The sequence below is a fragment of the Nuphar pumila genome, chromosome 13 (assembly GCF_984573655.1).
Source record: "Nuphar pumila chromosome 13, dmNupPumi1.hap1.1, whole genome shotgun sequence".
Classification (NCBI taxonomy): Eukaryota; Viridiplantae; Streptophyta; class Magnoliopsida; order Nymphaeales; family Nymphaeaceae; genus Nuphar; species Nuphar pumila.
In genome coordinates, this window is record NC_143261.1 from 66,691,863 (window position 1) to 66,706,286 (window position 14,424).

At 35.2% G+C, this 14,424-nt stretch overlaps 1 protein-coding gene across 1 annotated transcript in view; it reads right to left on the bottom strand.

The window, feature by feature from the left end:
- Positions 1–14,424, bottom strand: part of LOC149818568 (uncharacterized) — a 45,063-nt gene that overhangs the window by 17,342 nt on the left and 13,297 nt on the right. Inside the window, exon 9 of the mRNA XM_089984021.1 lies at positions 8,155–8,191. Coding sequence (XP_089840147.1) covers positions 8,155–8,191 — 37 coding nt within the window. The remainder of the gene's footprint in view (positions 1–8,154; positions 8,192–14,424) is intronic.

The following is a 14,424-nucleotide window of genomic DNA, read 5'->3' on the forward strand; positions in this document are numbered from 1 at the left end:
TCCATTTGAATTAGTGCATTCGGATGTATGGGGACCCGCACCGGTCGTATCCAAATGAGGCATTTTTTATTATGTTGTGTTTGTGGACGATTATAGTACACATACTTGGATATTCTTTTTAAAACACAAATCAGAAGTATTTGATTGTTTTAAAAAAATTCATAGTCATATACAAAATCAATTTAAAACCAATATTCAAATCTTTAGAACGGATTCCGGATAAGAATTTATGTCAAAAAAATTTGAAAATTATCTTGACTTAAATGGGATTATAAATCAAAAATCGTGTCCATATACCCCTCAACAAAATGGTCTTGCCGAAATAAAACATAGACACATTATTGAAACCAATAGAACACTTCTAGTATCTAGAAATGTTCACAAAGTTTTTTGGGCCGAAGTCGCTCTTACGGCTGTCTATTTAATAAATAGAATGCCCTAAAAAAATATTGAAAATGTTTCTCCTATTGAAAAGCTTTATAAAACGTCTCCCGATTACAAAAGGTTGAGGTTATTCGGGTGCAAATGTTTTGTTCTTACCAACAAGAATGATAAACTCTCTCCTAAAGCAATTCCTTGTGTGTTTTTGGGTTATGCCGAAAACCAAAAATGATATAGATTTTATGACATTGAAAGAAACAAATTGTATGTTTCTTGAAATGTTATGTTTCTCAAAAATGAAAAAGGATTTTTCAAGGATAATATCCAAGAGAATTGTAACTATTCGTTACTTTTTGATCTAGTCAACGATAAATGTGAAAATATTCATGAAAGCCAAGTCATATATGAGGCAAAAGAGAATGTGAGTAGAAGTCTTGACAATATAGACCTATCTCACGATAATTTACAAACCTATACTCGACGTACCGAAGGTCATCCACCATGTGCTTTAGAAAGATACTCTCAAAGCCAAGAAGAAGACCCTTCTAGCCTTAGAAAATCCATAAGAATTTCAAAAGCTCCTAGTAGATTTGTTTCATACGATTCCTTTGAACCAAGGTATAGATCTTGCCTAATGGCTATTCACTCGTACGTTGAAGCTCAATCATATCATGAAGCTAAGCATCATCATGAATGGATTAAAGCCATGAATGATGAAATGCAAGCCTTAGAAAGAGCAAAAACTTGGGAGATTCAAACATTACCTAAAGGAAGAAAAACTATAGGATGCAGATAGGTTTACAAGGTTAAAACTAAGTATGATGAAACATTAGAAAGATATAAGGCTAGGTTAGTGACAAAAGAATATAGTCAAGAATATGGGATTGACTATGATGAGACATTTGCCCCAGTTGCTCGCATGACTACTGTTAGAACTCTCATTGTTATAGCATCAATTAAGAAATGACCTATATTTCAAATGGACGTCAAAAATGCATTTTTAAATGGTAATGTAGATAAAAAAAGTGTACATGGATCCTCCACCTGGCTTGACTTTAGCACATGAGGAGACTCTCCGATTGCGTAAAGCCTTATATGGCCTAAAACAAAGCTCCAAAGGCTTGGTATGATAGGTTCAGTGATGTGATGACACAACTTCATTTTAAATCCTGTTTTACTGATATTGCATTGTTAAGTCCTGTAATACAGGGATGGTGATTTTACTACTGTATGTAGATGATATGATAATCACAAGAGATGATAAGCAGGGAGTTAATCATATCAAAGATATGCTTAAAGCCAACTTTGATATGACAGATCTTGGTTTTTTAAGATAATTTCTTGGAATAAAAGTTGTTTACTCACATCGTGGTTATTTTTTGTCACAGACTAAATATGCAGCAGAGATCATTGAAAGATTAGGACTCTCGGATGAAAAATTGGTCGACACTCTGAAAGTCATAAATGTCAAAATGAAAAAAGATGATGGAGAGCCCTTGCAAGATCCAACACCCTACAGACAGATGATTGGAGCTTTATATTATCTTTCTATTACCCATCCTGATATATCCCATGTTATTCATTCTGCTAGTCAATTTCAGCATGCTCCCACTTCAGTGCATATGAGCGTTGTAATGAAAATTGTTAGATATATTAAAAAATCTATTAATCTTGGCTTGTTTTTATCATTTTTTTCCTCACTAGAAGTCATTGCATATTCTGATTCTGATTGGAGAGGGGATGTCAATGATAGACGTTCAACCACTGGTTTATGTGTATTTGTAGGTGACTCTCTAACTTCATAGCGATGCAAAAAGCAACAGAAGGTGTCACTCTCCTCCACTGAAGTTGAGTATCGTGTCATGGCGACCACTACGTCTGAGTTAGTTTGGCTGAAACAACTTCTCGAAGACTTGGGGGTTCGTACTGCATAACCTTCAAAATTGTGTTAGTGACAATAAGAGCGTTGTATACATTGCAAGCAATCATACATTTCATGAGAGAACGAAACACATTGAGATGGATTGTCACTACGTTCGTGAAGAGTTCCTGCGGAAGACTATCACATTGCCTTATGTTCCATTAGAATACCAACTCGCAGATTTCTTCACCAAAGCATTACCATCACCCAGATTCCACTTCCTACTTGGCAAACTCTCGGTGGTTGTACCATGAGTTTGAGGGGGGTGTTAAGATATACATATACATATATGTATATATATACATATACATATATGTATATGTACTTAACTGTAAACTGAAATACCCTTGATGGGTATTTCGGTATTTTCACTGTAATAGGCATCAGCCCATTAGGGGTTGACAATCTATTTTTCTTTTTTCTGTTTTTTACTTTTTTTCACTTTTTACGTTTTTAGCTTTTGAAGTATTGGGAGCAGCTCCAAAGTAGTTGTTGGAGCTGCTCCCAATAGTCATATTTATGACCATTGGGAGAAGCCCAAGAGCTACTTTGGGTTGCTCCCCATGTGGCTTTGTATTATAAATAGGCCTTGTAGTTTCTCAACTCATTTTCATGAGTAAATATATGCAATAACAATTCTTTAGACCCTTGTGTGGGTGGATCGGTGATTCAATCAAGTATTCTACTTGATTGAAAGTGTGTTCTTGCATGTGTATTGGATTTTATCCGCTTCATTACAGGCTTTTCGTAGTTTGCAAACATGCGTGCTGGGGCTATATTCTGCATAACCAGAGGGTTGCTCTATATACACCTCTTCTTTCAGACTACCATGCAAAAAAGCATTTCTGACATCAAGTTAACTGAGAGTCCATCCATACTTAACAGACAAAGACAAAATTAATCGAATAGTTCCCATCTTGACCACAGGACTAAAGGTCTCATCATAATCTTGCCCATATTCTTGAGTGAAACCTTTTGCTACCAACCTCACCTTGTAGCGTTCAATAGATCCATCAGGTTTATACTTTTTTTTATAGACCCATTTAGACCCTACAACATTTTTGTCTGATGGTTTAGGAACAATCTCTCAAATTCCACACTCATGTAAGGCTTTCATAAACTCATTCATGGCTTCAATCCATTTGAGTGACATAGATGTTTGTGAAAAACTAATAGGTTCATCATGCTTTTCAATCTGGGAGATGAACTGTAAGTTTGTAAAGAAGTTGTTATAACTAACTCATCTTTCAATAAGATGACGAATCCTCTCAGGCCTTCTGGGTTGCACATCAGTTCGCTGAGTATTGTCTTTATTTCGCCGTATATAGACAACCCCTTGAAACTTTGTAATATCTGAAACGGTAGGCATAGTATCCTGCGCATTTGGTGACTCTTCCCTTTGTGGGTGCACGTCGGGTTTATTCCGTTCAGCCGATAGTGTATGACATGAGGAAGCATCGTGCGTAGCCATTTGATCGAACACCTCAACAGTGAGCCATGGTTGATAACCTACATCATTCACGTTGTGTTCTTCTACCCTTCCTGAGCTCTCAGTATGAGTTTCATCAAACACAACATTTCGTGAAACTCTGATGCGATTAGTAGTGGAGTCGTAGCAGCGATAACCTCTGTATTGATCAGCATATCCAACGAACTTATACTTGCATGCCTTGTTCTGGAACTTGTCACATTGAGAACTGTCAATACGAACATAACATATATATCCAAACACTCATAATTCATTATAATCAGGGTGAGTTCCAAAGAGTGTAAAATAAGGAGATTGATTCGCAAGTAATTTCATTGGCAGTCGATTTATGATGTACACAACAGAATGAAAAGCTTCCGTCCACAAGCTTAAAGGAACATGAGTATCATGTATCATGCTTAATGCACTTTCTACAATGTGCCGATGTTTTCTTTCCACCACAACATTTTGTTGTGGTGTGTGTGGACAAGATATTCAACAACTGATTTCCATTATCCTGGAGAAATTCGGTAAATTCCTTTGATAGATACTCTCCCCCACCGTCACATTGGAAATGTTGAATTTGAGATGAGAATTAATTACAAACTAAGGCACAAAATGAGCGAAAAAGCTTGAACACTTCAGATTTGTTTTTCATAAAATAGATCCAAGTATATCTGGAATAACTATCGATAAAAGTGATATAATAGCGGTTGCCCAATAAAGAAGATTGTGAGGCAGGTCCCCAAACATCAGAATAGACAATTTCAAAAGGCATAAAAACTTTTTGATTTATGGAAGAACATGACTCTTACATACATGACAATTGGAACAAAGAGAAATATCAGACTCAATACTCAAACTAGACTGTGGAAAAAGTCCACTAGACACAAGTCTCTCAATGAATGAACGATTAAAATGACCCAAACGACGATGCCAGATTTCTAGCTTATTACACTGAGACAGACTAAAGCAATCTTTGAATGACATTGGCTCTGGATTTATTAGAGCAGCACGAACAGAAGGAGACTCCTTAAGGACATACATATTTTCCTGACGTTCTCCTTCAACGAGCGTCTTCTTCGTGAGAAGATCCTTGATACATACAAAAGGAGTAAATTCGATGAAAGAATTAGTATCATCGACAAGTTTAGAAACAGAAATAATATTCTTAACAATATTAGGTGAGTGATAAACATCAGATAAACGAAGTGAAGAATTGGGGAGTAGAAGAGAAATATTTTCAACATGAGAGATAGGGTGAAGGGAACCATCAACAGTTTTAATACTAAATTTACCACGATAAGGGATGGGTTATGAAATCTTACCAACATCACCTGTCACATGTGCCGCATCCCCAGAGTCAATGTACCAAGTCCCCTGCTCAGTCTGCTTGAAGCTCAACTCGGAAAGAGCAGAAATCAAGAGATTCTTCACATTCTCCTTTTCATTCCTTGCTTGTCCTCTAGTGGAAGGCCCAGCACCATTAAATTTGCCTTTGATTTGCAAATTATGCCAACAATTTGCCTTACTGTGCCCCTTTTTATTGTACTGAAAACATGTTATATGTCTAGAAGATTGGTTCTCTGGGAATGAGTTTGGTGACACATTAGGCATGGGAAGTAATCCACGATCTCCTTGATTACCTCTTCCCTGTCCACGCCCACCTCGAAAGCCTCTACGTCCTCGTCCTACCACCATGCTTGTGACAAGAACCTCATGATTGCTGGAATTTAGAGCCAACTCCTGACCTTTAATAGTAACTTCATACTGCAATAGTTTCGCACGCATATCATCAAAGTTAGGCAATGAAGGAAGGCATAGAAGAGAGGTGACCAACATGTGATAGTCAGATCCAAGACTATTTAGTGCCTGCTGAACTTTCTCTTTGTCAGAAATTACACAACCCACCATGGCTAGTTGGTCTGTGATGCTCTTGACTTTGTTCATGTATTCTGTAACCGATAAATTTTTTTTCTTCAAGAGCTAAAACTCCCTCTTTAAATGCAGAATCCTAGCCTCTGAGATCTCTGAATAGGTTTGCGCTAGTATCTGCCACAGTTCTCTAGCAGAACATTCATTTGGAATGACCACTAATACCTCTTGAGAGAGTGTAGAGGTAATGTAAGCCACAATTATAGCCTAATCTTTTCTTTTTCATGTTGTAAACTCTGGATTGCGAACGAGTTTGTTAGAAACTTTCCCCTTATTGTCTCGCTCTTCCTGCAGGATGAACTCCGATAGTGCATGAATCGTTCCATCGAGGTGACCAAAGAGGTCCAAACTATGAATAAAAGGCAAAATTTGCCTCTTCCAGGTCAAGTAATTGGAGTTATTCAATTTCTCAAATATGAGTTGACCAAGAAAACTGGACGGAAGTGATGGGGAATCCATGAGAAGGATGAGAAACCTTGAGAAGGATGAGAAACCTTTGTTCAGTTGTTCAGCAATTCAACGACCCCGCAACTCAGATTTGTCTGACCCCTTTTTTTGTGCACGCGGACAGTCTTGTTTCAGTTAGTCAGAAATACTCTGCAAAAGCGTGATTTAGAATGATTGCAGATTTGATCTGAAAACTTGCTGGAAATATCAGATCTAAAACGAGAGCAGAAGAGTGATCAGGATTTTAAAAAAATGCAAAAACTGATCTGATATTATCAGATTCAATTTTGACGTTAAAAGAAAAGAAAACTTGATTTGCCGTAATCAGATTTAATTCAATCTGCCTTCAAACGATAAGGTCTGATCTGAAATGATCAGATCCGACGTCAGGGAAGAGAAAAAGTGGCGATCAGAATTCAAAGGAATCGAATCGAATCTGATGTGATCAAATTTGATTTGCCACTTTGAAAGAAAGGGAAAATTAGGCTACCGTGACCTGAATCAATTTTGAGAAATAAGAGATTTTAGGGAAATAAAGAGGATAACAAATCTGATCATACACGATCAGATTTAAGTTGACGCTAAGAAGAGAGAATGACTAAAAGACGAAAAACTAATTTTGCCCAATATGATCAAATCGATTTTCAGGAAATGAGAAGGATAAAATCTGATTTAGAACAAAAATCACGCTGAGAAGGAAATAAGAAGGGAAGATAAACTCGACCTGATTGTTAGACCTCGACCCGCTCTGATACCATGTCAGAAATCACGCTCCTATGTGTCCGGTTCAGATTGTATAAAGAGAGAGAAGAAAAGGAGGCAGCAATGAGCAGCACGATTCTCAAAAAGAGATTGTGCCCTATATTCCTTGTTATATACTTAATACAGATTGGATCGGGTTTGTGATTCTTCAGTCCAGACCCGATATTATCTATCATGTAAGAGTACAAAGATACAGGTCCAGATCTGGACCCGTATGTAGGAACCGTAAGTACATATACAGTCTCAATAAGGATAACAGAGTCCAAGAATGGTAATCTGCATAACTGCTGCAGTATCCAGTTCTAGGATAGTGGGTTTAGCTTGTGAATAGTTGTAGGGATCGCCTAGTTTCTGTCGTAGTTAGCTGTGAGCCTTCAGTTTGTGTGTGTGTGTGTGTGTGTGTGTGTGTGTGTGTGTGCGCGCGTGCGTGTGCTTGCATGGAAAACCTGATGATAAATAAACTTAACCATCACAAACATAATGCACATGTACTTGTGCATGTCTGTGATACTGAAGGATAAACACACACTTATATTGAGGTCAGTAGGCACAACATGCAAGACCAACATTCTCCAGGTTAAAAATGGTTAGACGTTCCTTAAAAATAGTTCCTTTAATACCGACCAACACAATCACTTTCCTTTATGATCACCAACATGAATCTCTTAAACTTAAAACTGAATCAAGTAATATATAATAAAAGAGTGAGAAACCAGAATCTCAGCTTGTAAAGTAACTAGCAACTTCTAGCCATACAAACACCCAGTACATCTATGCCAGTCAATCTGAAGTACCGAAGAAAGATCACAAACAAATTAAAACTGTGAAACTTATAAAAATTTCATAACACACTTCAGTTAAGATGCCAAATAGACAGTGATCATGCACATGACATGCACTTTAAAAGTGCAGAGAACTAGAGGCACTGTGAAGAGACAACATTTTAGGGTCAAGTCAATAAATATAACATGAGGTCCCCCCTGTTGCAGATGGCACCTGGCTTTTATGAGTGATTGCAAAATACATACTAAGATGCAACAGATTTATGTGCAGGAGATCTCAGTTACAGTTATAACTTTACATCTTTCATCAACAAAAATGCATTGACAAGAGCATGCCTTGTATTTATCAAGAGTAACAGAATGCTGTTGCAATCACCTTGATCAAGTTGGTGAACTACATCTGAAACTAGTTATGTATTTAGATGAACAGAATAATCAAGCACTAGGCAATCTCTTACTTAGTTGCTGACTGAAGGGCTTCAAACCGCAGAGTAGCTGAAATTACACCATAAATTCAAAATGAATAAAAAAATTACATCCAGTGTAGGCTAATATAAATGAGAAAGTGGTTCATGAAAGAGAAAAATAAGCATGGGAAAGAAATTTATGGCAATGCTAACATATATGTATTGTTGTGTATGTATTTTTCATCCCTAAGTGTACTTGGTATATCCTTTTTTCCTTTGTATATATTTTGAATTTCCTTTTGTATTCTAGGTACATCTTTATATACCTATCAAATGTTTGGTGATTAGCCTAGGTATTGTATAGATTGAGTATACTTAATGTATACCATTAGAGGTAGAATAGGAATTTTACTTTATTTATTTCTTAGGCATTTTTTAAATGACTTTTTTTGTTCCTTATTTTTTTTTTATTGTTTGTTAGTCAAATTATGTTGACCAATCTAGCTGTTGGACTAGTCCCAACTGCTAGTTGGAAGAGGTCCAACTAGCCATTGGGCTATAGTCCCTCCTTTTTCTCCCTCTTCCTCTATTGTATATATTGGTGAGTGTGTGCTTTGTAAGAAAGAGAAGTGATGGGTAGTTTTAGGTGTGTGCATGAGTGTTCATAGTGAGGTTTTTCTTGTATATCTTTGTGTTTATTTCACATCAATAAAATATTTTATTGTATATCTTGTTTCTTCTCTTGTATTTGCATGGCCTATTGTATTTAGCCAAATGTATTTTTTATAATTCATTTGGATTTCATCTATGTTGTTATTTTTAGTTACTTGTATCTCGGGTTTCGTGATGACATGATACCAGAGCCAAGAATAATCATCTTGGTATTTGGCTTTTGGCGGTGAATTCGAGACACTTTGCTCGAGTACACGCTGTTAAAATATATGGATGTTATATATATATATATATATATATATATATATATATATATATATATATATATATATATATATATTGTAATGTCCACTAGAGGCAATTTGGTCATTTCATCAATTTGTAAATATTCATGTCCATTAGGGACATTTTTGTAATTTTATATTTTATGTTTTATATTTTCTTTTTGGTTTTTTAAAGGGATAAAAAGGGATCCCTTAAGAGTCGTTGGGACACTCCCCAACGGTCACAACTCCCAAGGACTCTTTTGGGAGATCCCCTTGCCCCCTCTTGTGGTGTATATAACGGGGACTTCTCACCTATTATTTTCAATGTTTTTTTAAGCATTTCAATAAAGGCTACAATATTATTTCAAGTTCTCTTCTCTCTTGTCTATGTTTTTGTTTGCCCTTTATGATATTGTATCTTGTCCATTAGAGACATTGTGATTATGTGATTGTGCCTTCTTGTAGTCACTTTGTGACATTGCTTTTGACACTTGTATTCACTTACATGGCATCCGAGCAACTAGGTGTTGGAAGCACTCTTGGGGCTTCTCTCTCTTATGTTTGAGTGCTATTAAGCTTGGTACTCTTGTTCTTCTTCAACTCTTTTGCAATGGCCGCCAAAGATACAGAGATCGACCTTTCATTCAAATTAAATGGGTCCAACTATAGAATGTGGGTGGCCGCTACAAAGGTAAGAAACTTTAGGGATATGTATGTAGAACCGTTCCGGAACCACAATTGAAACTCACCAAGAAGAAAGAGAATGAAAAAAAAGCCTTGGGTGATGAAGAAAATGCCAAAACTATTAAAGAATACCAATCCAAAATTGAAGATTGGAAAAGTGAGCATACCAAAATATTGGCAAAGTTTATGAATAATGTGGAGCTCAAGATTTGTGCTAATCTAGCCAAATTTAAAAAAGCAAATGAAGCATGGTTCTTCATGAAAGATATGTACACTCAAAAGGACCCTGCTAGACATTTCTTTTTACAAGAAAAAATAAGAACCAAGCAAGGAGATATGAGTATTACAGACTATTATAGCACTATATCCCCTGTATGGGATGAACTTGCTCTCCTTGAACCACAATGAGAAGGAAGCGCTATTGCCATGAGGCAAGAGCAAATGAAGAAAGAAAGATTTTTTCAATTTATTCATGGGCTTTGTCCCAAATTTGAACAACTAAAAGGATCCCTTCTTCATAAGGCTTCTACTCCTCTTAGTGAAATCCTAGCCAATTTATGCCAAGAAGAATGACTCTTAAAAAAGACTTTGATGATGTCCATGCAGTATCTAGACCGTAAAATAATATGAGAACATATAAACCTCTTCATTTTTGAAAAAATAACAATGGTGAAGGAAGAAAATTTGTTTGTCACCATTGTAATGAATCGGGCCATCTTAGACCTGATTGTCCTAAGCTTAAAAAGAAGGTGGCTTTCATTAAAGATAGTCCAAGCAATTCAAGTGAAGAATAAAAAAGACATGGAGACATAAAGGACCCCATTGCTCAACTTATGAAAACTCTCCAACAATTCATGAGAATAAACTCTTCCGCACCTTCTATCTCTAGTGTCGCAATCTCATCAACTCTCGATATGTCTTTTTGGATCCTTGATTCGGGTGCCTCCCTTCATATGACTTCAAATGCATCTCTTTTATCCAAACCAAGTCTTAACTCTTTCAAATCATTCGTTTCCACGGCTGATAGAACATCATTAGATGTTGAAGGGATGGAAAACCTTAAAAAAAAATAATCAAGGCAAAGAATTTTATATTTCAACAATTAGGATTATTTCAAAACTTAACTGAAGTCTTTTTTTCGTTTCTCAAATAATCGATTTTGGATGTAGTGTCTCTTTTTTACCAACCAATTGCTATGTGCAGGATCTCTGATCCAAGAAGCGGATTGGGCAAGGTCATAGAAGATAAGACCTTTATTACATGGATTTTTTGTCTTTGCCATCCAAATCATTTTGTAATCATGTTCAATCTAAAGATTTTGTTACTTGGTGCAAAAGGTTTGGTCACCTTAGTATTTCTAAATTGTATTTTCTTTTTTTAGAAAAATTTTGTAATAAAAAAGAATTTACATGCAATGATTGTATCATTGGAAAAATGCATTATCTTCCTTATCTATATAGCAACTTTATTTCCAAGAGACCATTTGAATTAGTGCATTCGGATGTATGGAGACCGGCACCCGTTATATATAAAGAAGGATATTCATATTATGTTGTCTTTATTGATGATTTTACTAGATACACTTGAGTTTACTTTATTAAAAATAAATCTGATATTTTTTTTTATTTTTAAAGAATTTCATATCCTTATTCAATATCAATTTCAAAACAATATAGCCATTTTTAAATCCGATTTCAGAGTTGAATACATGTCAAATAAATTTCAAAACTATCTTAAACAAAATCACATTATTCATTAAAGATCTTGTCCTAAAACTCCCTAACAAAATGGTCTTGACGAAAGAAAATATAGGCATCTTATTGAAACAACAACTTTTTTTCTCTAAAAATGTTCCAAAGAACTTTTAGGTCAAAGCCGCTCTTTCCGCAATTTATCTTATAAATCAGATGCCTTCCTCATCACTAAAAAATGTTTCTCCTTTTGAAAAATTGTTCAAAATGTATTCGGATTTTAAAAGATAAAGAATTTTTTGTTGTAAATGTTTTCTTCTTTTTCAATGACTAGATAAACTTTCACCAAAAGCTCTTGAATGCGCTTTTATTGGTTATGGTGAAAATCAAAAGGGATATAGGTGTTATGATATTAAAAATAATAAACTTTATATTTCAAGAAATGTGACTTTTCTTTAAAAACAAAATGGATTTAAATTTCAAAAATCTAAGAGGTTGATTATTCTTTTCTCTTTAACTTATTGTCTACAAATAAGTCTAAAGATTTTAATGATACTATTTGTGATAATATTTTTTATGACAATTTTCATCAAACTGATGCTTTGTCTCAACAAAATGATGATTCTCATAATGAGAATCCCAATGATATACATGTGTATACTCAGCGAGAGGGAAACGATCAAAATGCTTTCGACATATATTCTCAAGACATTTCTTTAGAAGACCAAGTTGAAGAATCCCTACCTAGGCAATCTTCTAGGAATAGTAGACCTCAAAAATTTATGTCATATGATTTATTTTCCTTAAATTATAGAACTTGTTTAATGATGATCCATTTCTATCATAAGCCTTCCAACTTTAAAGAAGCTAAGCAACATCCACATTGGATTGATGCTAATTAGAAGTACTCAACAAAGTTAACACTTGGACAATTGTAGGTCTCTCTTTAATGGAAAAAGGTTATTGGATGTAGATGGGTTTATAAAGTTAAAACTAAGAGTGATGGGACATTACAAAGATACAAAGCTAGGTTAGTTGCTAAATGGCATGCAAAAGAATATGTAATTAATTATGAGAAAACCTTTGCTCCGGTTGCTAAGAAGACTAATGTAAGACCCTTAATAGCCTTAGCATCTATTAAACAACGTCCTATCTATCAATTAGATGTCAAAAATGTCTTTTTAAATTGGAACCTTTATAAAGAAGTCTACATGGATCCTTCGTCGGATCTTGAGATTGAGAAAGGAAAAATTCTTAAACTCAATAAAGCTCTTTATGGTCTTAAACAAGCTCCAAAAGCTTGGTATGATCGTTTTAGTAAAGTTGTTCTTGATAATGGTTTTACCTCTTGTTATACTGATATTGCTTTGTTTGTTAAGTATGTAGGTGATCACATAACTATTTTATTATTATATGTTGATGTCATGATCATCGCTAAGAATGATAAAAAGGGCATTGAGTTTATTAAAAATATTCTTAAAAACAATTTTGATATGTCTGACCTTGGATTTCTAAGGTATTTTTTAGGGATCGAAATTGCATATTTTTCTCAAAGATATGTTTTGTCTCAAATGAAGCTTACATCAGATATTATTGTTAAGTCTGGCTTAATTGACGGAAAAAAAGTGAAGACCCCAGAAGTAATCAACCCTAAGATAAGAGCCGATGATGGAACTCCTTTAGAAGATCTGACTCTTTATCGTCAATTGATTGGATCACTAACATATTTGCCTATTACCAGGACATATATTGCTTATGTTGTTTACAATGCAAGTCAATTTCAAAATGCTCCTATTACTATTCGCATGGTTGTCGTCATGCGAATTATCTGATATTTGAAGGAATCCATAACCAAAGGACTATTCTTATTTTTTTCTTCATCTCCTAATTTTATACTGACTCTGATTGAGGTGGTAACCCCAATGATCACATTTTTACAACATATTATTATGTTTTTCTTAGAGAATCATTAATCTCTTGGAGATGTAAGAAACAATAAAATGTGTCTCTATCTTCCATGAAAGCCGAGTATAGGGTGATGACCACAACTACCATTGAACTTGTTTTGTTGAGAAGTTTGCTCAAAGATATGGGAGTTATTATCTCTATTCCTTCGAAGTTGTGTTGCAATAATAAAAGTGTCATCTATATTGCTAGCAATCACACATTCCATGAGCAAACAAAGCACATCGAGATGGACTGTCATTATATTTGAGATGAATTTTTACAAGGCACCATTTAACTACCAGATTTCTTCACCAAAGCCTTGCCATCAACCCGTTTCTACTTTCTCCTAAGCAAACTCTTGGTGATCTCACCGTCAGTTTGTGAAAGGGTGTTAAAATATATGGATGTTATACATATATATCTTTTGTAATGCCCATTAGGGGCAATTTGGTCTTTTCATCAATTTGTAAATATTAATGTCTATTAGGGACATTTTTATATTTTATATTTTATATTTTTTCTTTTTTCTTTTTTCTTTTTTTTGGTTTTTTAAAGGGGTAAAAAGGGGATCCCTTAAGAGTTGTTGGTAAAAGATTCTGTGTGGGGTTCAGCCTTCACTGCAGAAACTAAGAAAAGAGAGAGAGAGAGAAGAGGGAGATTCACAATGGCTGGGGGCGACGCACGTTAACCCAACCTCCCAGCCCTAAACTTTATAAATAGGTAAAATTACAATAGCTGGAAAAATTACAGACATGCCATTAATGAAATGGCATTGAGCATGTGTTAAAAGTTAAAACATAACGTGCGTATGGATCTGGATCCAGATCCATACGCATACCATATTTTAACACCCTCCCTCAAGTTATACGTGGTCTTGGAGCATGTACAACTTGCTCTTCAAATACCAAAATTGATGTCTTGTTAACCCCTTGGTAAACAAGTCTTCCACTTGATCTTTTGTTCGAACATGACGTAGTTCTATTTCCTTCATCTCGACTTTTTGCCGTATAAAATGTTGATTAATCTCGATGTGCTTCGTTCTGCTATGCTGAATAGGATTA